General features: G+C 40.0%; 1 protein-coding gene across 1 annotated transcript in view; it reads left to right on the top strand.

Annotated features, from left to right (window-relative positions):
- The window catches only part of LOC136880974 (phospholipase A1), an 89,151-nt gene extending 68,367 nt beyond the window's left edge, over positions 1–20,784 (top strand). The window contains exons 5-7 of the mRNA XM_067153541.2: positions 19,979–20,170; positions 20,256–20,424; positions 20,497–20,784. Coding sequence (XP_067009642.2) covers positions 19,979–20,170; positions 20,256–20,424; positions 20,497–20,590 — 455 coding nt within the window. The 3' untranslated portion in view covers positions 20,591–20,784. The remainder of the gene's footprint in view (positions 1–19,978; positions 20,171–20,255; positions 20,425–20,496) is intronic.
- The last annotated feature ends 2,992 nt before the right edge of the window (positions 20,785–23,776 follow it).

Genomic DNA, 23,776 nt, shown 5'->3' with positions numbered 1-23,776 from the left:
ATCTATTTCCGAAAATTCACTCTTTCCAGGCCTATCAAAGGCACAACCTGTCTTAAATGCTCACCCGTCTGATATCTTTAACAGGGAAAACCAGTAGCCATTCTACAAGGCCAACAAAAGGTGAAATTACTGGTGACTCGCGCTCCTTAAAATGCATAAAACTCTATTTGTTCTAATGGCTTGCCGTTACAGAGGCTAAGCCTGTACTACGGAGGTGACTAGATGGAGAAAAATATTTAATTTAGAGAAATTACAAGATAGAAAAGCTTACAAAGTCATAGTCACCTCAAAATCAAGTTGAGAGGGTACCGCACTCTCCATTCCCTGATTTCGGCTTGTTTGAAATTTTCATTCTAGGAAATAGTGACATTACTAAAGATTTGAAACGTTCCCTCGAGCTGGTGGACCTCCACACTCTGGACTGGAGCGATCACTAAGGCAACCTTTTATAGCACAGGGGAAGGTTCCAGAAAACTCTGGGCACCCCATTCTCATTGGATAATCAAATAAATATCAGATTTTTTTGTCATTGTGAATAAATAAATGTACAAAGTTTCTGAATAGCCAACGCCTTAAATTAGCGGGAAGAGACTTTTGAACATCAAAACAAACACTAAACATTCCAGTTTAGGAAACATTAACATACAAAATGTATGTAGAATTTTAATAGTTCATCTTTAGACCAGAGGGCACAACATAAGTTTATAGTAACGACATCTGTTGAGAAATGTTCAAACCTCTTGTACTCGTTGGTGCAAGGTTTATATTTCAGAAGGCATTCTCCAAGGCTCTTAATTTAAATGCGCGGGACGGGTGTACCTCCGGTACAACATAAGGTTACTGGAATGTCACCATCGATCATCAGTGTAGTCACCATCCTCACGTTACTCCATCACAAAAACAAGATCAATCACTAGACAATAGGCTAATGGTGTTGTGTGACAACACCTCGCGTGGTCACGCCGCTCTCTGCCTCACTGCATTCGCAACAACACGTGTGCCAAAAGCCAGCGTGCGTGCGTCAAGTAATATAATATACTCTATAGGGGCTTAAGTGAATGGATAAATCAAGTAGACATGGGAGGGTTCGATGACTTACCTGCTTGCCTGTCCAAAATGCACGTAGAGCGCGTCTCTGGTCCTGTGGTGAGAGGTCTAACTGTTCTGAACACATTTTGTAGTTAACGACATCGAGTACAGTGTTCGATTCTAGTCTTGTTGTGTTTAAATCACTTGTTTAGTGATCTGAACACATCAGTCAGTGTTCTGAACACATGTTGTAGATAACGCCATCGAGTACAGTGTTCGATTCTAGCCTTGTTATGCTTCAGTCACTTCTTTAGTAATCTGAACACGTGTTGTAGGTAACGGCATCGAGTATTTAACATTGTAGCAATAAGGTTAAAATTTGTCGAGATAGCTACACTAAGAATAGCGAAGTTTAAAAATCTTGTGAAAATAGCAGCAGCAAGTTTCTTGTTTTCTACCGCTTGAGTTTGCACGCATCACCTATCGATGATGCATGCATCGACTATCGTACTAAACTTCTTCCGCCAGAGCGTGCGGCAATCCCATGTACGCGCGCACACCTATCGAAGATGCATGTATCGACTATCGTACTAAACTTCTTCCGACAGAGCGTGCAACGATCGCATGTGCGCGCGCAGATCGATGAGCAGTAGATAGCGGGAGGTGCGCGCGCACATTCTTATCTAAGCATTCTCTCCCACCCACGAGTGTAAAACAATGTGTCCCTTGCTTGTCTCGTAAGAGGCGGCCGTGTCTTAGCCCCAGAGCAATATTTTCTCTAGAAGAGAGATCGCTACGGCGGTGGACCTCTAGGGAGAGCACATCTCTCACTCACCCGTCCCTTAGTTTTAGTAAAAGGAGATAGGGGAAAGAGGACTGCCTCTTCAAACCCCTCTATACTCCCCCGAAGTCAAGCCCTTCGCGCGCCCACGTGCCTAAGGTGTCATCCATGATGATTTAGCCCCGTCAAGATGCCAACACGGTGCTCTCCTGTATAGAAAAAAGGCAGCTGACAGCTTCTCAAAAAAAGCACGTGACTTTGTTTAAAACAAGGGCACGTGGTCATCGTCACGGGGTCAATGACCTCATGTGCTAACGCAGCAGAAAAAAGTGGTGTCGCCAAGTGTTTGGGAACCCTATTGCTGCTCTATGATTATTATTATTATTATTATTATTATTATTATTATTATTATTATTATTATTATTATTATTATTATTATTATTATTATTGTACCGGTTGGTACACCTATACGCCGCACATTTGAATTTTCCGCCTTAAAGTACTCCTCTACAGCTGAAACTCTGAACCCTAAAACTGAATTAATTCAAGTGTTTATCAGAAGATGTCACTGTGTTAATTTCGAATTTTTCTTTGTTTACTAATTATCAAGAAGTGTAGACATTCTCTCACAGATGTCTCTACCAAAAACTATGATCATGCACCCTGGTGCGAAGTGATGGAACTTTTCTTGAAGATATTTTATACTCATAAGTTTTCCTATAACTAAATTTCGTTCTTTCATTTGTAGGTTGGCAATATAAATCTTTTCTTTCCACCAGTTTTGAAATTAGCCAATCGTAAATTTCTGTCATTAATTTTCAGCCAATAGCGTCTTTCTTTACCAATGTCGATGTGTAACTGTAAGCTACCCAATAAACGACTGTGGGTGTGTCTTTATCATTCATGAAAGGTCTCGGATCTTCCCCGAGAGTATAAAAACTGCTGATTTTCCGGGCTCTCCGCCACTCGTACAACATCTTAGTGTATGGAAGAATAGCAGGAGGCGGGAGGCGCCTCTTTCATCAGTCAGCAGCCCTTCAAAAAGGTAATGGCCGTTTAACATCTTTAATTTCTTGCTAGCTCAGCAGTTTAATCTTCGGGGAAGGTCCGAAACCGTTTTGATGTAACCTATACCATTTCGATGAAAAATTTTCATGTTACTTTAACTATAAATCGGGGATAGAGAGTGCCTTACCCTCTTGACTTCCCCTTCATTTTGATCTGAGGTGACTATGTTTTCATAAACGCTTTTCTTCTCTTTCCTAATGTATTAAATTTTTCTTATACGAGTCACCTCCCAAGTGTGGGAATAGCCCCTGTTGAATTGGCCTAGCACCACTTAGGTTTTAACTAGTTTCATGTAGGAGTGCAAGTTCTCGCCTCCATTCCTTTTGTATTTAGGGCCGCTTAAATTAACCGTTTTTTTAATTGAAGGTCCAGTAGAATGGGTACAAGGTACCCCTGTCCATTTGTAAGCGTGCCTTGAGAGGCAGGCAATACGAAAGTTGTTGTGGCCTTTAATAGGCTTGAAAGATTGAGAGCGGTCAGCTCTTTATGGTGTTTGTAAAGGTGCCTCTAGGAGGCTTGGCATTACTACGTGGGAGCAAGTGCTCCATGTAATGAGGGGTAATTTGTGGTTGTGAGCTGAGAGCTCAGAGATTGTAAAAGGTGGGGCTTGAAGCCCAGATCATTAATTTGTCTCTAAATCCTGGCTTTTCTGGTCTTGTAACTGATTGACTTGTTACGTTTTCAAATTCCATGTAAACTTCAATCAATCAATCAATACTGATCTGCATTTAGGGCAGTCGCCCAGGTGGCAGATTCCCTATCTGTTGCTTTCCTAGTCTTTTCCGAAATGATTTCAAAGAAATTGGAAATTTATTGAACATCTCCCTTGGTAAGTTATTCCAATCCCTAACTCCTCTTCCTATAAATGAATATTTGCCCCAGTTTGTCCTCTTGAATTCCAACTTTATCTTCATATCGTGATCTTTCCTACTTTTATAAACGCAACTTTTGTTACCTCTTGTTGTCTATTGTTGTCTATTGTTGTCTATTGTTGTTGTTGTCTATTGAAAATATAACCTTTATTTAAATTTTAAATTCATCTTTCGGACTTGTAGTTAGACCCATTCCAGCCCGCACCTTCTTTCACCTCTGACTTCCACGGATAACTCCGTAACAAGTGCAATGCAAAGACTTGATACATCTGTACCGTGTAGTTAGTTGTATTAATATAACAGGTGAGATGATTAACACCTGTAATCGCAAAAATAAATAACTCGTAAGTCAGGTCTATATAATGTTAGGAGAAATAGGTTTGAAGTAGGATCTACGCGGTCAAAACTTGAGTGACTTACTCGTCAATACACCCAACAAATGATGGTTATGCATTAATACAAATATGGAGACAACAAACGTACAATAATAATAATAATAATAATAGACCTTACATCCATAACTCTCGACGGCCATAAATACAGCAGCTTTCTTATTTTGTTTTTTTCTTGACACTTCTGGCACTATCCTTGGAAGACTTTCCTGAGACCCTTTCTTCCACACTATAAATTTTATCATTTTTACTTTAGAAATAGCCCACGTTTTCCCAAATATCAATGCATTGACCAGAAAAATCTGTTAGTTACCTGCTTCCCACATTCACGGAAATTGTCGAGGAATAATTCCTTAATTATAACTTAAGTATTAAGTACTTAATTATAAAGATGCATTGCTTCCAGCATCTAAATATTATCTACCAGCAATTTTAATTTTGAAATTTTAAAATATATGCATGAAAATGCTAAAATAATTTAGCAGAAGGGTAGGTTTTATAAATTACATTCAGTTCTACATTTTTAGACGAGGTTTTGTATTTTACTCGCATTAATTTAGGGGAGAAAAGCAGCGCGTACTCAACGTTATTAACCCAAGATATAACCATATGTAGGTTCGATCGGTTACTGTCCACTTTTATGCTTGTTCTTTATAAACAATAAAACGCCCTGCGGTAAGTCTGTGTAACAAGAAAGTCAAAAGCAGAACTCATCATTAGCTTGGGAAAATGAGTGAAACGTGCTGCTTTATTCTTCATAACAGGTACATTTTCGTTTGGGACTGTAACCTCTAGTTCGTTACATACAAACACAAATGAACGAAATGATAAATGATGATAATAATAATAATAATAATAATAATAATAATAATAATAATAATAATAATAATAATAATAAAGACAGACTAAAAATGTTTAGACGCAAAAAACACATGCACGTTTTCACAAGAAAACAACGAATAGTAACCAACATGACGGCCATAGTGGAACGCGGCTAGGACCATACTCAGGCGGTGAAAGGTATTGGCAGTGCTGAAGAAGCGAAATCAATGGCGTACTTAATAATTTAGATGGAAATAACACGCAAATGTGATCAAACAAAATTATACGTTTAAAACGGCAAATAATTCCAACAATAATTACGAAAAATTACCCAGAAGGTTCAAATTCAATGATGCTACTTTACATAACTTTAGGAAGGAACATATCACAGAATGTTCAAGTTTCATCGCCAATGAGCTAGAATAACAGCGCTGCCTGGGTGAAGCTAATAGAACGAACGTCCGCCATGTTTCCTGCGGTCACACAAGCAATGGGCCGTGGCTCTTGAATGGAGAAAAGTGTAGAAAATACGCATTTTAGAATCACTGGGGCAGAATTAAAGACCGCTTTAAAGCATTAAAAATCATAGACTGCGAATACCGCCTCTTTATCACTTCGCGGCACGAGGCCAACATCACGATCAGCTGATTGTAGGGTAGTTCGAAACCGTTGCACTTTGACATACGAATAGGCCAGTGGCGTATCCTGGAATCTCCACTGAGGCATGCAACTAGTAACTATGCAGTTAACACAATGTATTAAGTAAATTTCAATTCTACTCACTCTAATTACATGTAGGTGAATTCGAGCCGAACAGCTTTACTGTTTCTGGATTGAACGTGCGTACACAATTCTTGTTTTCTGTTTTTAAATTTACGAGGGAAGGTAGAGGTCACCCGGCTTTAACTATTTGAATCTTTTCATCAAACGAACGGCCAGTAAATGGCTTTTCAAACTGATTTACAATTATATCCGTTTTAGACCCATCCATCCTTAATACCACATGTGCGCAAAATATAATAAAACACCGAAAACGACGAATAGCACACACAGAATGACCTAACTAATCAGCAAAACACACAATGCATTAACTCACTACTTAGCCACAACTCAAGCACTGGAACTGGAGGTAAGTCACCCCAGTGGTATTGGTCAGTTTCGTCACGTTGGGTTCTCGCTCGGGGGTAATCTGTGGGTCCCGTTTGCTGTAAAGATGCCGACTTTCTCCAAGTTGCTAACAGATGACAGAGGGTAGCACGGGTATGGGGTGACAAATTCTGACCAAGTTTCAATTGCAGCGACATCATTCGGAGGGTTTCAGAACTACGTCTGCCACCGAATGCAATTTTCAGATTGAATGCCTTACATCCTTAACTCCTCCATCTGCTGTCTCTTTCTTTCTAGAGTAGAATAGACGGCGAGACTACACCAGCACCACACGTAGAAAAGCAACGGAACTAGTACAGTTGCGCGGACATTTTGAACTTCTGAGAGATGAAATCGTTAATATTTGACTTGAAACAACTTAAAATCGTATATCAGACAGTTCTTTGTGTTATCATAACGCATGCAATGAATGCCTTGCATTCAAGGAGAATACGCCCCTGGAATAGGCCTCGAGATCGGAACGAGAGCGTTACCCTGCTTGGTTGTTGTGGTTAAGCGTAAATTACAATAAAAACCGTGGACATAAATATTTATGACAGAAAATCTTAAAATGAAAGCGACCTAGAATAGTTTTTTTTTTTTTTTTGCTAGTTGCTTTACGTCGCACCGACACAGGTAGGTCTTATGGCGACGATGGTACAGGAAAGGGATAGAAGTGGGAAGAAAGCGGCCGTGGCCTTAATTAAGGTACAGCCCCAGCATTTGCCTGGTGTGAAAATGGGAAACCACGGAAAACCATTTTCAGGGCTGCCGACAGTGGGGTTCGAACCTACTATCTCCCGAATACCGGATACTGGCCGCACTTAAGCGACTGCAGCTATCGAGCTCGGTAGAATAGTTTACAACCTTATTCTGATCATATTTTAAAAGGCATTGCTTCGCCATGAGCAGTGTCTTTATTTATTTATTTATTTATTTATTTATTTATTTATTTATTTATTTATTTATTTATTTATTTATTTATTTATTTATTCATTTATTTATTTATTTATTTATCTGTTTACCTTCCAGGGTTGGTTTTTCCCTCGGACTCAGCGAGGGATCCTACTTCTACAGTGCTCTGGAGTGTGGGACTTTGCGTCGGGGGATACAACTGGGGAGGACGACCACTAACTCGTGGGGGGTTGGGAAGTTTGGAAGGGATAGACAAGGAAGCGGCCGTGGCGTTAAGTTAGGTACCATCCCGGCATTTGCCTGGAGGAGAAGTGGTAAACCACGGAAAACTATTTCGAGGACGGCTGAGGTGGGAGTCGAACCCACCTCTACTCAGTCCACCTCCCGAAGCTGAGTGGAGCCCGTTCCAGCCTTCGTACCACTTTTCAAATTTCGTGGGCAGGGCCAGGAATCGAACCCAGGCCTCCCCGGGGTGGCAGCTATACTCACGCTAATCACTACACCACAGAGGCGGTCCATGAGTTCTGTACCACTATAATTGTTTTATGTAATTATTTATTTGTTACAATATAGGGGGCATATCATTTTTTTTCCGATTACCATATCATACTGGGATTACTAGATGAAAGCTAACCTTGAAAGTTGTCCATTATGAAGTGTAGCCTAGTTTTAAATACCAATGCAACTGACATCTACAATAAAGGCTGCATAAATTTCACAAATAGCAGTAAAATGCTGTATTTACCATGTTTGGTGTACGTTTGACCGAAATAGGAGACTTTTCGTGGTTACGTTTCCTTGGCGGTAGGCGCTCTATTTTCTTTCTCTGTAAATGTCAAGGAAAATTGAATAGGGTTAGAACGGCATTTGCCAGTAACCGCCGTTGGTCATTTGTTTCGTACATGTACTTATCTTCGAAATGTACAGAGCGTAAGCGACTGTATTTGTTGGAATAGCATTTATACCTTTTCGTCCTCACAACCCATTGTTCCGTCAATCCCTTGTTCTTTAAAGGAAAACTGGAATATGATCCGATAAATAATTACCGTGGCTATCAGTACTTCCGCTGTGTAAGCATTAAAATGGATTTAATTACAAACAGAAATTACAAAAAGTGATCTCGGCAATCATTTCGTAATACTTATTTAAAATACGATATATCCTTGGTTTTATTACTCCGCTTAGTACACCCGTACACTGAGCATACGGCTGGCATTCTTGAAAGCGAGAATTTATCCTTTCCCTTCTTCAAAACTTACGAAAACTTACGAAATTAAATTGCTATCACAATTTCCCTGTCATCTCAACACATGCTCTCGCGCCAACTCGCTTTGTTTTGACAACCGTTAACATGGCTGCCCTTCCGCAGGGAGCGCTGATGTCGGGCATACAGCCCCTCTAGCTCGTTGTTCATGGCGCAATATTTAAGTCACATTACACTGTTAGAAAGAATATACACGGAAGAAAGGAAGACACAACATTTAAAATCATTATCTTAGTGCAGAGCTCATTTAGGAGGCAGCCTCCTCATAAACAGTTCTGAGAAAAGGTGCCCGTCCTTAAATGTGAATACGCTAAGATGAAGCAGACCTACGAGACAGTCTCAAGGGAAAAATCACGATTTACATTTACTACCGAAAGGAGTTGAACATTTTGCATTTAGCACAATTTAAGAAAACAAAAGAAAAGGGAACTCTCTCTTAACAAATGTGATGTGACTTGCCGGAAAGGCTGTCATTTTAAGAACAGTTTGGCAACTGAAGGAAAAAACGGGCAAGCTCCGGCAAAAAGAAATTAAACGGGGCACTACATTTGGAGATTACTAGCCGAAAAATGAAATAGCAAAGTGTTTACCTTATCGGAGGGGGCCAATAGGCCCCATCACCTGGAGAAGGCAACCTCTCCCTTCAGCGGTCAAAATTACAAGACGGCTTGGAAGAGCTTGGCTCTCGCCAAGAGTTCCGCTGCCGGAAATGGTGAAATCGTGAAACAACCAATGAGCGTCCCTCATTTCCCTTCGTTCGCCAATCACAAATAGTTTTATTATAGCCAACGAGGGCCCGGACAAACTACCTTGTGTAGCATCGAGAAATTTCCAAACTGATGCAAAATGATACAACCAGAAACTCCTGGAAGCATCCTACCCGACCTGGCACGTGTGTCACCGTATGTCCCACAAACATTTCATCTTACCTTTAAACGTTTTTAAGACTAATTTTTCACAACAACCAAACAATCTTGAAGCAGTGTCATAACCAAACAATTCCAAATATCCCCACTCATACTAAAAAAACAATAAATAAACACATTATCATACAAAATTAATACATGAACATATAAAATACCCCACAGTGTTCCAAGTCCAAATCACAACAGGGATATTCGTTTTTCATAAAGGTAACCTGCCTCTTACGAACTTACAACTATACAAGTAAATATACCGTACACTAACATTTTCTTCCTGTCTTCGCCGTGGTACGCACAAGTTCTCAGCATTGTTGGCAACTGCGAACTTTCACACAATTCGCAACACATTATATTTTCATAAAAACGTGTTATACGATAACAATTCCAAGAGAGGTCTCACTCACACGTGAAGATACCATACATAACAGCTGTTCCTGATGTGATCAATTTTAAAGAAAAGACGTGTAGTATTCTTAAATATAACGTTATGTCTTTATGAATTACATTCACAGTAACATTCGCTTAGCACGCCTCGATCACGGCCATCTTGATATATAGAGGCCTGCTACCAATAGTTGTGACGTAACGCGTATAGTTAGGGCTCTCTAAAGACTAGGTATGCTCGCCCGCCATTATGGTTCATTCCTGCGCTTCGTTGGTAAGGCAGTTGACCGCCCCAGCCTTGTATATCCCTCTTTTTTTACTGTTCTCCGCGCTAGAAAATAATGCTGAACTAACAAACTGTAAAAATACTCATTCTCGGTATTACTCAAACGGTTAGTTAACATAAATATGAGTATATTTCGTACATTATTGTGTAATTTTTACTCGAGACGGTGATTGTAAAAGCAAAGTCGTTGATAATTTGCCTTTTAATAAGCAAACAAACTAGACATGTACTCTCACTGGGTACCAGAGAAAAACTTCCTAATAAATCGGTTTTATTATTATTATTATTATTATTATTATTATTATTATTATTATTATTATTATTATTATTATTATTATTATTATTATATTGATAAGTAGAATAGGTTGTTCGTAAGCTATGCGCCGCGGTACCGTCAAATGAAGTGAGGGGCATCGTGGTATTGATATAGACTAGTCATTCTTAAATCGTGGAATTTGATGTGGTAATCGGTCAGTGTCGAAAAGATATAAATTGTGATAGAAGATTTTGATACCATATGATCTCGGTCGGTATTCCATACTTGCGTGAAACTGATTCAGCGTTATTTTCAATGTTGTCGAAATAATAAGAAAAATATTCTTCGAACAAAAATAACGCTGAAATGTGATGTACGAAGATGAACACACTCAAGTAACGGGAATTCTTTGTTTATTTCTTCTAAAATTTGGTCCCTTTTCTTATTTACCAGTATTTAAAAAAAGACATTCTATGTGTAAAATAAAATTAATGTTTGGTGAGTGTTATGAATCTCATCAGCTTATGCAGTTGTAATGAACAGAAGATTTTAGTTTATTCAATCGAGCATTCATGAAACAAATGTTATGTTGTTATAACTTACATTCGGGAAGAAAATAGAAATAGAGTAACTACTTCAATAGCTGTATCTTCTCTCCCAACTTGAAGTATTGCACTGATAATCAACAGTGACTTGTAAGGGGAGTGACCCACGAGCTGTGGAGAGTACTGGCAATGTTTGACTCTGGCAAAGTTAACAGTTTTTTTATTTATTTTAACAGAGATTGCTCTGGTTTTAGGAGAAGCAGTATGATTTCTCAACACAACTCACCTTAGTAAACTTCAAAGGGTTGCAACATTGGTTAACTTGCTCAGGCAGCACATTAAAAATATATATATTTAAGTAATATTTTACAAATTTGCTGTGTCCTTTTATTACAGTATTTACAAAACAATAATATTTAATTCCTTGTTTACATTTTTCTCTTCTTTTCCGAAGCAGTCCCATACATTTTACCTCGTTTCCGTACATTCTTGTTAAAGTCCACAACAGCATAGGATCGAATTTTGAAGAAGTGTCTGACATTTTTTTCGTTTAAATTACAGCACTTTGAAAAACGTGTACTGGTACATTTATCATTCGAAATTTTCTCCGTTACAAGATTTGCACCATTTTGCAATATAATGCTTATAGTCCCTCTAGAAGACCTCACAGTTACAAATTAATTCTATAACTTCACAATTTGGTTTCTTTAGACCACCCAACAAATTTTAAAAAATATTAATGTTTCAGAACTTGAGTCAGAAAGCTCACAGTTTAAAACCTGTCTTCATATAGGCCTACCACAGATCTTGTTTTCAATAATGCATTTGTTCTACTACCACCAACGTTAAACAAATTATTTCTGACATGAAGTTAGTTTTGACAAATATTGTAACTGTGGTGTTTGGATGTTGAACTCCTATTGCCGGACTTCGGGGACAGAATTGAATATTGAATGATCAATGTGACTGAATTAAGGGCTGTAGTAATGTCAGTGGGAGATGGATGCAGGTTTAGGTCAGCAGTTGTAGTAGAAGGTGTACCAGAGGCAGTGGAGGCATAATGCACCAGAAGGGAATATAAACAACCTGTATCCCGCAGTAGAAACATTACTACAATTACGTGTAGAACAACTCACCATTGTGTAACAAATATCCACACCAATATAGCACTATTTTGTCCCTGCACGCGGTGATTAAAGCAATAAATTCAATGTGACGAAGCAAGGGCTCGTAGGAGAAACTAGAGTTTGATCACATGGCCCATTGAGCATGTATGAACCAAAATGGCGGCTAAGCATACCCATCTTATAGAGCCTTACGTATAGTTCTCAGTCTCCGTCGTCGCGTGTAATTCCTATATTGCTGATACGATACTTTTTCACACAATGTGACAAAGTAAATGCCATAATAGGCCTATAAACACATAACATCGAATTAACACTATCAAAAGAATACATACGAATACACAAATAATTTATCTTGCTGTACGTATGGTAAAAGGCTACTCACCTGGACTGTACGCTGATGATGACTAGGCGAATTGTTTTCTCTCAAAATAATTCTATTCTTGTATGCTTGTTTGAGCACATGATTTTGTTGATTATTTATGAATAACTGTTAAAAAGGTATTTCCCAAAATATGACAGATCTTGGTCACAACACTCATAAACTGAGCAGCGCACAGCCACACTTGTCACAGGTTTTTCAACTTTCATTACCAAAACATTGAAAGAAACATCCCTACGATTTCCGCTGTTTAAAAAGGCATCTTTAAATCAGATATCAAGGTCTGAGTTAATGTGTAGCTTTCCACGATTTGAAAAAGTAGTATGACGGTCACTAGGCAAACCGTTGCTGTCTCTAAAATGTGCTTATATTACACTTATTTGAGCACATATAGTTATTAATTATTTATGAATAACAGGTAAAAAAAATATTCGCAATGATATGCCAGATACTGGCCACAACACTCGTTCACTCTACTGCGCACACCCACACTTGTCACAGGTTCTTCAACTTTCATTATCAAAACATTTCTAGTGTTTAAAAATGCATCTTTGAATCAGGTTTCAAGAACTCAGTTGACGTGTAGCTCTCTACTACAATTTGATAATAATGTTATTTGTTTTACGTCCCACTAACTACGCTTTTACGGTTTTCGGAGACGGCGAGGTGACGGAATTTAGTCCCGTGGGAGTTCTCTTACGTGCCAGTAAATCTACCAACACGAGGCTGTGGTATCTGAGCACCTTCAAATACCACCGGCCAAGTTGGGGTCAGAAGGCCAGCGCCTTAACCGTCTGAGCCACTCAGCGCGGCGCTACAATTTGAAAAGTAGTATAATGGTCACTAGGCATACTGTTACTGTCTCCAAAATACCAATATATTGCACTTATTTGAACACATCGTCTTGAAGGTTACTTCGTCAACCTGAAAAATATCCTCTCTTCTTTCTTCTGGCGATTTTCGTTCGGCAGGTGTTGGTTGAGACATAATATGACGGCTACCCAGGAAGTATAGTTGTCACAGCATCGTCAGTTAAGTTTGGCTTTACCCTAGGCACAGTTAAAACGGAACCGTCTGGTCTTCTTGCAGTGTCAACTCGAATTATGTGATTTCTTTTTAGAAAAATGTTTAATACAGACACAGGCATATTTAGTGGGGTCAAAATTAGCTCGATGTATAGCTTGAATTCATTTAGCTCACTTCTCCTTATCGCTAGGAAACGCAAATGTTGATATAGCCACCTCCTTGTTTGAACGGTAATTGGATGTACATCCAGGCACACTACACGTTCGTCCCATTTTGCAAAAAAAGGAGCATACACTACACTAATACATAATAATAATAATAATAATAATAATAATAATAATAATAATAATAATAATAATAATAATAATAATAATAATAATCACACTTAAACCTTAGAGCACTTTATACAATTTATAATAGCTCAGTGAGTTCACATAACCTAGCAATACTTCCTAACACCAGGCTGCTGAAATTACAATGCTATAGCATTTAACACACACTACTGCTGAAAATACATCTTTGACTGATGCGTTTTCATACAATTATCACTTGGTAAAACCAACGAACACCTCTAATAACGTTGAAATAACATCAACGTGCTACCAAACTACCACGAAAACAAGACTCGTACCTCCATACCAATGCACTAAACGGCTGACGTCATCACTATGTGTAGCGGGCCGGATGGGCCTGGCGCGGCCTGAGGTAGTGGTTTGCGATTAACAAACGAGACATACGGAGGGAGGTCTCCGGCGCCTTACAGGTGACGGTGCTTCAACTTGATAACCGATGTGTTCGTTCTGAATCTTCAACACTAATCACATAAATGGATATGACTGGATATCAAGATGGCGTCAGCGAAAGATGTAAGTGAAGATAGCTCACGGTTCTCTTGCGAAATAATCGGGAATAAGTGTGGTGTAAACAAGAAGCGAGTGAAGAATGGTATCCAGTGTGAAAAGTGTTTAATTTGGTACCATTTTGAGTGTATATGTAGTGCTGGTTTTGCTAAAATTTAAGATACTTGGACCCGTGTTAGCTGTGGCGAGAGCAATTTGAATAGCGGTAACAAACCTAGGCCCACATGGGCGCCCGCAAGGGGGGAAAGGGGGGGGGGACTTGCCCCCCCCCTGGAATTCTAAAAATGTTGATGTTCAATTGTTTAATATCATACCAGATTATTTCATGAACTGAACTTACTGACAGTCATCTAGCATCTGTTATAACTGGACATTTCTGTAAACAGTTTAATGTTGCTGACGTTATATTGGTTTTATATTCAAGAAAACTGTTAATGTGCCCCCCCTAGAAAAGATCCTGCGGGCGCCCATGTAGGCCTACAACGGTCAACGAATCGCTGGCGTCTCATTCCTTGGAGGATGGAAGTAATGATAATGTACTTGTAATTCTCTCTTTATTGCAACAGGATTTACAAGCATTAAAAGCGGAGAATGAGATTATAAAGGAGAAGATAAATTTACTGAAATCGAAAGTACCGGTACCAGTAAACACTCAGAACACAGGTGGCTCCGTGAATTCTAGCGCGTGGTGTCAAGTTGCTTCAGATTCTAGGAGGAAAAGTGTACCGGTACAGTTAAATAAGGACAACTATGTAATTGACACCAAAATTAGATTTTCAGCCCTGAGGGAAATAAGCGATACGCAAGGTATCTGTATGGGAAGCAGTCAAACGTATAGCGCAAAATCCGTTACGAGAAGCGGCAAAGTTAGGCCTAAAATCCCACACAGTGCACCGGCGAAAGTGTCGAACATTCTTATATTTGGTGATAGCCAGGCGAGGGGAATTGCGGAGAAAATGAACAATAAAGATATTGCAACATCGGCTGTCATCTATCCTGGGGCCCCAATGAAGAAGGTATTGGAAAACACGCAGCAGACGGCAAGAAATCTCGGAAGTCGTGATGCAGTAGTGATCATCGGCGGGACGGACGACGTAGCTCACAATGACGCTAAGAATGTTATTTCTGAACTTAAATGTACACTAGGTAAGCTGACTTACACTAACATCTTTGTAGTGAACGTGCGACACAGGCATGATTTGATTAGAGTCTCGTGTGTGAACATTGAAGTGGACAAAGTTAATGCAGATAATTATGGTTAAAATTTGTAAACATTTTCGTAATACACAGGTAATTGATAGCAGCAGTTTCGAGAGACACTGTTACACAACATCTAAACAATTCAGGTAAACAAAAGATAGCAAATATTGTTCCAGATTTTATTAATCATAAGATATGTACTGCAAAAAGGCAACTCCATTGAGTTTTAATACTGACCAGGAAAACTAGTAGAAAGAGCCAGCTGTACTACAAGCTGGCTCAGCCAACTAGAAAATGAAACTCAGAAAAGTAAGGAATTTCAAGTTACCCAATTGCAACAGTCAAGTTTTAGGAAGGAAGGGGGTCTGAGATTGCTCTTGGTAAACTGTCAGAGTGTAGTAAATAAACAATTAAAATTCGGTACATTGATGGAATCTTGATGAGACTGATGTGGTGATAGGAGTGGAATCGTGGTTAAGAAAAGGGGTGGGTAACAGAGAAGTATTTCCAGAAGGGTACACAGTCTTATCCATGAAAGGGATGAAATATTAGGGATAAAATTAGTTTGTGATAATATGAAGGAGGTGGGAATTATAGGAACGTACAGGCCTGGAAGAGAGGAAAGAGACGTGGAAATCTTTGAGAAAATAATAGATTATACTCATAAAAACAATAATAATGATATGGTAATAATTGGGGGAGATCTAAACTTGCCTGAAGTTGAATGGAATGGAGCTGCAAGTGAAGCCCATGAACAGAAACTGGCAAATAAGTTAATTTGGGAGGGAGGATTTACACAAGTAGTACAAGAACCGACTCGTCTCAATAACTTGCTAGATATAGTCTTGGTTAAACCATGGGAAATTGTTGATAAAACTGACTTAATTGAAGGTATAGGAGACCATAAGGCTGTAATAATGGATGTAGGACTCGTACCAAAAAGGCTTAAAAAGAGGGTTACACAAGACAAGAAATTGTACAGAAAAACTAAAGTTGATGAATTTGGGACTTACCTTAAATCACAATTCAGTTGTTGGATAAGTGAACGGAGTAATGTGGATACACTTTGGGCTAAATTTAAAGGAATCATTTGGGAAGGAGAGAAGAGATTTGTACCTGTTAAGAAGGGTAAAATGACCTCAGACCCTGTTTATTATACAAGGGAAATGAGAAAATTAAAAAGAAAATGTAAAATAGTAAACAGGAAAATCAAAGAAGGTAGGGAGAGTAGAGAAAGTAGAAAACAGCTAATGAGGGAACTGAATAGAGTGAAAAAGGAAGCAAAAGAGAATTATATGAATGACATACTTCAAGAGGGTAATGACCACAAAGGGAAATGGAAAAAGCTGTATTCATATATCAGGAATCAAAAAGGAAAAGGAATCCAAATTCCTACAATGGTGGGAGAAGGGGGTGAACACTATTTAACAGATACTGAGAAAGCAAACGTCTTTAGTAGGGAATTTAGAGATTCAGTAGATGATTATCAGGAGTTGGAAACCGAAACAGAAGTTACAGAGGGACAGACACAGAGGGAAACAAGAAGCTTCTCATTCACAAATGAAGATATTTTCAAAGAAATCCAACTGCTTCAGCAAGGAAAAGCAGCAGGAAGTGATCAAATTACTGGGAGGTATTAAAGACAATGGGGTGGTACATAGTGCCTTATTTAAGATTTACCGGGCGAGTTGGCCGTGCGCGTAGAGGCGCGCGGCTGTGAGCTTGCATCCGGGAGATAGTAGGTTCGAATCCCACTATCGGCAGCCCTGAAGATGGTTTTCCGTGGTTTCCCATTTTCACACCAGGCAAATGCTGGGGCTGTACCTTAATTAAGGCCACGGCCGCTTCCTTCCAACTCCTAGGCCTTTCCTGTCCCATCGTCGCCATAAGACCTATCTGTGTCGGTGCGACGTAAAGCCCCTAGCAAAAAAATATATATATATTTAAGATTTCTCTTTGACTATGTCATAAATAATAGTGTAATACCAAAGGAATGGAAGGAATCTATAATAATACCAATTTATAAAGGAAACCAGAGAACTACAGACCAATCAGCCTGACCAGTATAGTTTGTAAAATACTGGAGAGTTTAATAGCAAAGTACATCAGAGGGATATGTGATGATAAAAATTGGTTCATGAGGAGCCAGTGTGGATTTAGAAAGAAATGTTCTTGTGAGGCACAACTGGTGGGATTTCAGCAGGACATATCAGATCAGTTAGATTCAGGAGGTCAGTTAGATTGCATAGCCATAGATCTTTCCAAAGCCTTTGATAGAGTGGAACATGGAATATTATTAAAGAAATTGGAGAGAATAGGATTGGACCTAAGGGTTACACGTTGGGTGAAAACATTTCTAAATCCAAGGGTTCAGAAAGTCAAAGTAGGAAATAACGTATCGCAGGAAGAGAAAGTTTGGAAGGGAATTGCACAGGGCAGTATAATCGGTCCGTTACTTTTCTTAATATATGCAAATGATTTAGGGAATAACTTAACATCAAAAATAAGGTTGTATGCAGATGACATAATTGTTTATAGGGAAATAAATACCATTGAGGATTGTTCAGAATTACAAAGGGACCTTGAGAGTGTCCAACAATGGGTTGAAGAAAATAATATGAAAGTTAATGGAGGCAAATCAACTGTTACAACTTTTACAAACAGGAGCTTTAAAACTGAATTTGAATATACTTTGGATGAGGTAGTTATCCCAAAAGATGGCAAGCGCAAATACTTAGGTGTAAGATTTGAAAGTAATTTGCACTGGAAGGGTCATGTTGATGACATTGTTGGGAAAGCATACAGATCGTTACATGTCATAATGAGGCTACTTAAAGGATGCAACAAAGAATTAAAAGAGAAAAGTTACGTAAGTATGGTTCGTCCATTATTGGAATATGCAAACAGTGTTTGGGATCCTCACCAAGAATACCTAATAAAAGAAATAGATAGTGTGCAGAGGAAAGCAGCAAGATTTGTAACAGGGGATTTCAGGAGAAAGAGTAGTGTGTCAGAAATGTTAAAGGAACTAGGGTGGGAAACTTTAAGTGAGAGAAGGGAGAAAACTAGACTTATAGGATTATATAGAGCCTATACAAGAGAAGAAGCATGGGGAGATATCCGTGAGAGGCTTCAGTTGGAAAATAATTATATCGGCAAGACTGACCACAAATATAAAATTAGAAGGAATTTTAGCAGAAGCGATTGGGGTAAATTTTCATTCATTGGGAAGGGTGTGAAGAAGTGGAACAGTTTACCAGGGGTAGTGTGTGATCCTTTCCCAAAATCTGTACAGATATTCAAGAAGAGAATAAACAGCAACAGAGAAAATAAATGAAATGTTAAGAGGGCACTCGACCAGTGCAGGTTAATGTAAATAAAAAATGTGTGTGAATAAATTAATTCCATCCCCTTGTCTAAGGAGTTTTGACAGCCAAAGTAGGGGACTGCCTGTAGGGGTAAAGTACAGTGCGGATTTCGAGGGCCCTGGGACCGCTACGGTAGCTGTGAAGGCCCTTCAGGAACTCTGAAAAGTGGTTGCAAAAGGGGCTCTGGTTAAGATGCAGCAGGTCGTTATGCTACTTAGGTTCCAGAATGAGTAAAGAAAAAAAATAAAAGTAAATAAATTCAATGTAAATTTTAATCTTATACCAGTTGTATAGTATCATTGAAGTAATTCCACATACTGTATATCAGTTGACTATATTTGTAAGTAGTACAGGAGATATTATAAGTAGAACTTTGTAAACAATATAAATTTATTAAGGATGAGCTGTGTGTTTAAATGTTGTATAAATTGTATTGTATTGTTAGCATAAATTGTATAATATTCTATTATAGGAAAATTTTCTTCTCTTGTTAATTTAACATTTAGTTCTTGACAATAATGTATTTTAGTGTACCATTTGCCACCGAGGTAGACACCTCATTTGCAAATAAAGAGATTTTGATTTGATTTTGATTTTTGAAATGGGATTGTAAATAAAGAATACAGATCTCTGCACATGGTTATGAGGGTGTTTAGGGGCTGTAGTTAGGTTGTAAAGGAGAGGGCATATAAGTCTCTGGCAAGACCGCAACTAGAGTATGGTTCTAATGTATGGGACCCTCACCAAGTTTAGTTGATTCAAGAACTGGAAAAATCCAAAGAAAAGCAGCTCGATTTGTCCTGGGCGATTTCCCACAAAAGAGTAGCGTTGCAAAGTTTGGGCTGGGAAGACTTGGGAGAAAGGAGACGAGCTGCTTGACTAAATGGTATTTTCCGAGCTGTCAGTGACAGATGGCGTGAAGTGACATTAGTAGATGAATAAGTTTGAGTGGTGTCTTTAAAAGTAGGAAAGATCACAATATGAAGATAAAGTTGGAATTCAAGAGGACAAATTGCGGCAAATATTCATTTATAGGAAGGGGAGTTAGGGATTGGAATAACTTACCAAGGGAGACGTTCAATAAATTTCCCCTTTCTTTGAAATCATTTAGGAAAAGGCTAGGAAAATGCAGATAGGGAAAATGCCACCTGGGCGACTGCCCTAAATGCAGATCAATATTGGTTGATCGGTTGATTTTAATTAGTTGTCTTGAAAATAATGAATGTGACATGAAAACTTTGCTTGGAAGCAATAATTTTGCAAGTCTGTTTCGTGTTAGTGATTGCTTCTCATATGAACAAAGGTGAGTGATTTCCTGGTACTGGTTACTTACAGGTCTGGACCCAGCGCAGCCTCTGTTCGTTGCTGCTCAAGAGACGAGTAGGCTGAGTGCAGACGATGCAGACTTTGTGGACGTAATCCACACAAACAGCGGAGTCAAGGGCGTGTACGCAGCGGTCGGCGACGTCGACTTTTACGTGAACGGAGGTTCCAGTCAGCCGGGATGTGACAGCAGTTACCCTGACGGTAGCATACATTTCCGGAATTATTGTAATTGTAAATTCATTGGAATTTCGACCAGGATATAGAAATGACTGTTTGTGTACCACAGGCGGAGCGGACAGCTGCTCGCACGCGAGAGCTCCAGCCTTCTACGCCGAGTCTATAAGTTCAGAGAGCAGTTTCTGGGGATACAGGTGTCGTTCCTGGGTCACGAAGATGATGGGCTGCTATAGCACCACGGATGTTCCCGTCATCATGGGAGAAAAAACTCCTCCAAGGTAAGCAGCCATCCTCGAGTTCAGTGATGCATGTAGCAGCCACAGGATATGAAGTGTAACTGTGTGTTGCAGCGCGCGGGGTGTTTACTACGTCAAGACGAGAGCAAGGCCGCCGTTCGCTCTGGGGAAAGGATCTTCGCCTTGTCCAGATCAAAGGCCGCAGTGAGATGGACTTACCACTGTATCAGCGGCCTCATTCAACTGCAAGTTCAAATATTGGCGTTTTTTAGGTTTTCAAATCTGTCATCGGCTAGAGATCGTAACTCTCTTCCGAATATTCTTGTATATAAAAGAAAGCATGATGGTATATTTCCTGTGAAATAAATGTAATGCCCTCTAAGAATAAAGTTCAACATTTGAAAGTGAAACAAACATGTCCCATAACTTAATAAACACAATCAAAGAGGAGATGTACAGAGGTAGCAGTTTACAGGGTAAGTGCAAATTTGTTATTAACACACCTCACGACTTCGTGTATGCTTAAATTCTAAACATGTATTATGAAAATAATATTTCATTTGTATATATGATATATCGGTTCTGGGGCTCCTTCATGCAGTTTAGATACAAACACAGCTTCTCTATCTTGTTGTTACTGTCCGAAATACTTTCAGTGGTTCGCAAATCACTACCGCGCACGCAACACGGTGACCGGAGGACTCAATTTACAAGCGGAACTTGTTAACGTCACCAGAATACAACTGTGGTGCACTAATCGCTACTGCACACGCAAAACGGAGTACGGGGGACTCACTCTACATGCGGAGCTGCTTAGCGACGCCGGAGTACAACTGTGGTGAGCATATCGCTACCGCGCACCCAGTACAGATTGCGGAGGACTCGCTCTACAAGTTAACGTCGCCGTGAGACTTGAGTCGGATAGGAGATTTATCGTGAGCCTTGAGTGATATAGGCGATTGCGAGACTGGAGTGGGATAGGAGGGTGATTGTGAGACTTGAGTGGGATAGGAGGGTGATTGTGAGACTTGAGTGGGATAGGAGATTTATCGTGAGCCTTGAGTGATATAGGCGATTGCGAGACTGGAGTCGGATAGGAGGGTGATTGTGAGACTTGAGTGGGATAGGAGATTTATCGTGAGCCTTGAGTGATATAGGCGATTGCGAGACTGGAGTGGGATAGGAGGGTGATTGTGAGACTTGAGTGGGATAGGAGATTTATCGTGAGCCTTGAGTGATATAGGCGATTGCGAGACTGGAGTGGGATAGGAGGGTGATTGTGAGACTTGAGTGGGATAGGAGATTTATCGTGAGCCTTGAGTGATATAGGCGATTGCGAGACTGGAGTGGGATAGGAGGGTGATTGTGAGACTTGAGTGGGATAGGAGGGTGATTGTGAGACTTGAGTGGGATAGGAGATTTATCGTGAGCCTTGAGTGATATAGGCGATTGCGAGACTGGAGTGGGATAGGAGGGTGATTGTGAGACTTGAGTGGGATAGGAGATTTATCGTGAGCCTTGAGTGATATAGGCGATTGCGAGACTGGAGTGGGATAGGAGGGTGATTGTGAGACTTGAGTGGGATAGGAGATTTATCGTGAGCCTTGAGTGATATAGGCGATTGCGAGACTGGAGTGGGATAGGAGGGTGATTGTGAGACTTGAGTGGGATAGGAGATTTATCGTGAGCCTTGAGTGATATAGGCGATTGCGAGACTGGAGTGGGATAGGAGGGTGATTGTGAGACTTGAGTGCGATAGGAGATTTATCGTGAGCCTTGAGTGATATAGGCGATTGCGAGACTGGAGTGGGATAGGAGGGTGATTGTGAGACTTGAGTGGGATAGGAGATTTATCGTGAGCCTTGAGTGATATAGGCGATTGCGAGACTGGAGTCGGATAGGAGGGTGATTGTGAGACTTGAGTGCGATAGGAGATTTATCGTGAGCCTTGAGTGATATAGGCGATTGCGAGACTGGAGTCGGATAGGAGGGTGATTGTGAGACTTGAGTGGGATAGGAGATTTATCGTGAGCCTTGAGTGATATAGGCGATTGCGAGACTGGAGTGGGATAGGAGGGTGATTGTGAGACTTGAGTGGGATAGGAGATTTATCGTGAGCCTTGAGTGATATAGGCGATTGCGAGACTGGAGTCGGATAGGAGGGTGATTGTGAGACTTGAGTGGGATAGGAGATTTATCGTGAGCCTTGAGTGATATAGGCGATTGCGAGACTGGAGTGGGATAGGAGGGTGATCGTGAGACGTGAGTGGGATTGAAGTGTAATCGTGAGACTTGAGTGGGACAGAGGGATGATTGTGGGCTTGAGTGGGATAGGAGGGTAATCATGAGACTTGACAGGGATAGGAGTGTGATCGTGGACATGATTGGGAGAGGAGTGTAATCGTGAGACTTGACTGGCATAGGAGCATGATCGTATGACTTGAGTGGTATAGGAGGGTAACCGTGCGACATGAGTGGGATAGTAGGATTATCGTGAGACATGAGGGGGTTAGGAGGGTGATGATGAGACATGAGTGTGATAGGAAGATGATCGTGTGACTTGAGTGGGATAGGAGGATGTTCGTGAGACTTGAGTGGGATAGGAGGATGTTCGTGGGACATGAGTGGGGTGATCGCGAGACTTGACTTGGATAGGAGGGTGATCGTGAGACTTGAGCGGGATAGGAGGGTGATCGTGAGACTTGAGCGGGATAGGAGCGTGATCGCGAGACTTGAGTGGGATAGGAGGGTCATCGTGACGCATGAGTGGGATGGGAGGATGATCGTAGACATGAGTGGGATAAGGGGATAATCGTGAGACATAAGTGGGACAGGAGGATGATCGTGAGACATGAGTTGGATAGGGGGATGATCGTGAGACATGAGTTGGAAACTTCCTGTAAACTTCCATTTAAAAAGAAGTTAAGAGATTACACGGTATAGTTAACAGTTGTATTGTTATTGATTATTGTCGCTCCTCATGTTGAAATATTGCATTGTTGGCTACAGTCGTGAACAAAGGGTGTAGTGTAGTCAAGTAAATATAAATAAAAATCAGCTGACCTTGTATTCCATTCATTTGTACTTCTGAGTAGGTAGTTAGTATCCGTAATTTATATTTCGCTCCCTCGATCTTTCAGTATTTATGAGCGGTTAGCTAATAATAATAAAGTTCATATATCCCAGTAATTGCAGTTCAAGTCCCTGGAGTAGTAGTTGTTTTGATAAAAATATTTGAGAAATTACTGTAGACAACCCGTATTTTTCAGTAGGCCTAATTAAGGACACTTTTATTCTCCGTCCCGTGGAGTAGGGAAAATAATAGTAATCCACCAGCTGTAATAATCACATAACCACATTTCAGTAGAATTGTAGTGAAGATAAGGTATAATAT

Source organism: Anabrus simplex, chromosome 9, assembly GCF_040414725.1.
Source record: "Anabrus simplex isolate iqAnaSimp1 chromosome 9, ASM4041472v1, whole genome shotgun sequence".
NCBI lineage: Eukaryota > Metazoa > Arthropoda > Insecta > Orthoptera > Tettigoniidae > Anabrus > Anabrus simplex.
Note: the sequence above shows the minus strand (reverse complement) of the source record. Positions and strands in the feature narration are given on the sequence as shown.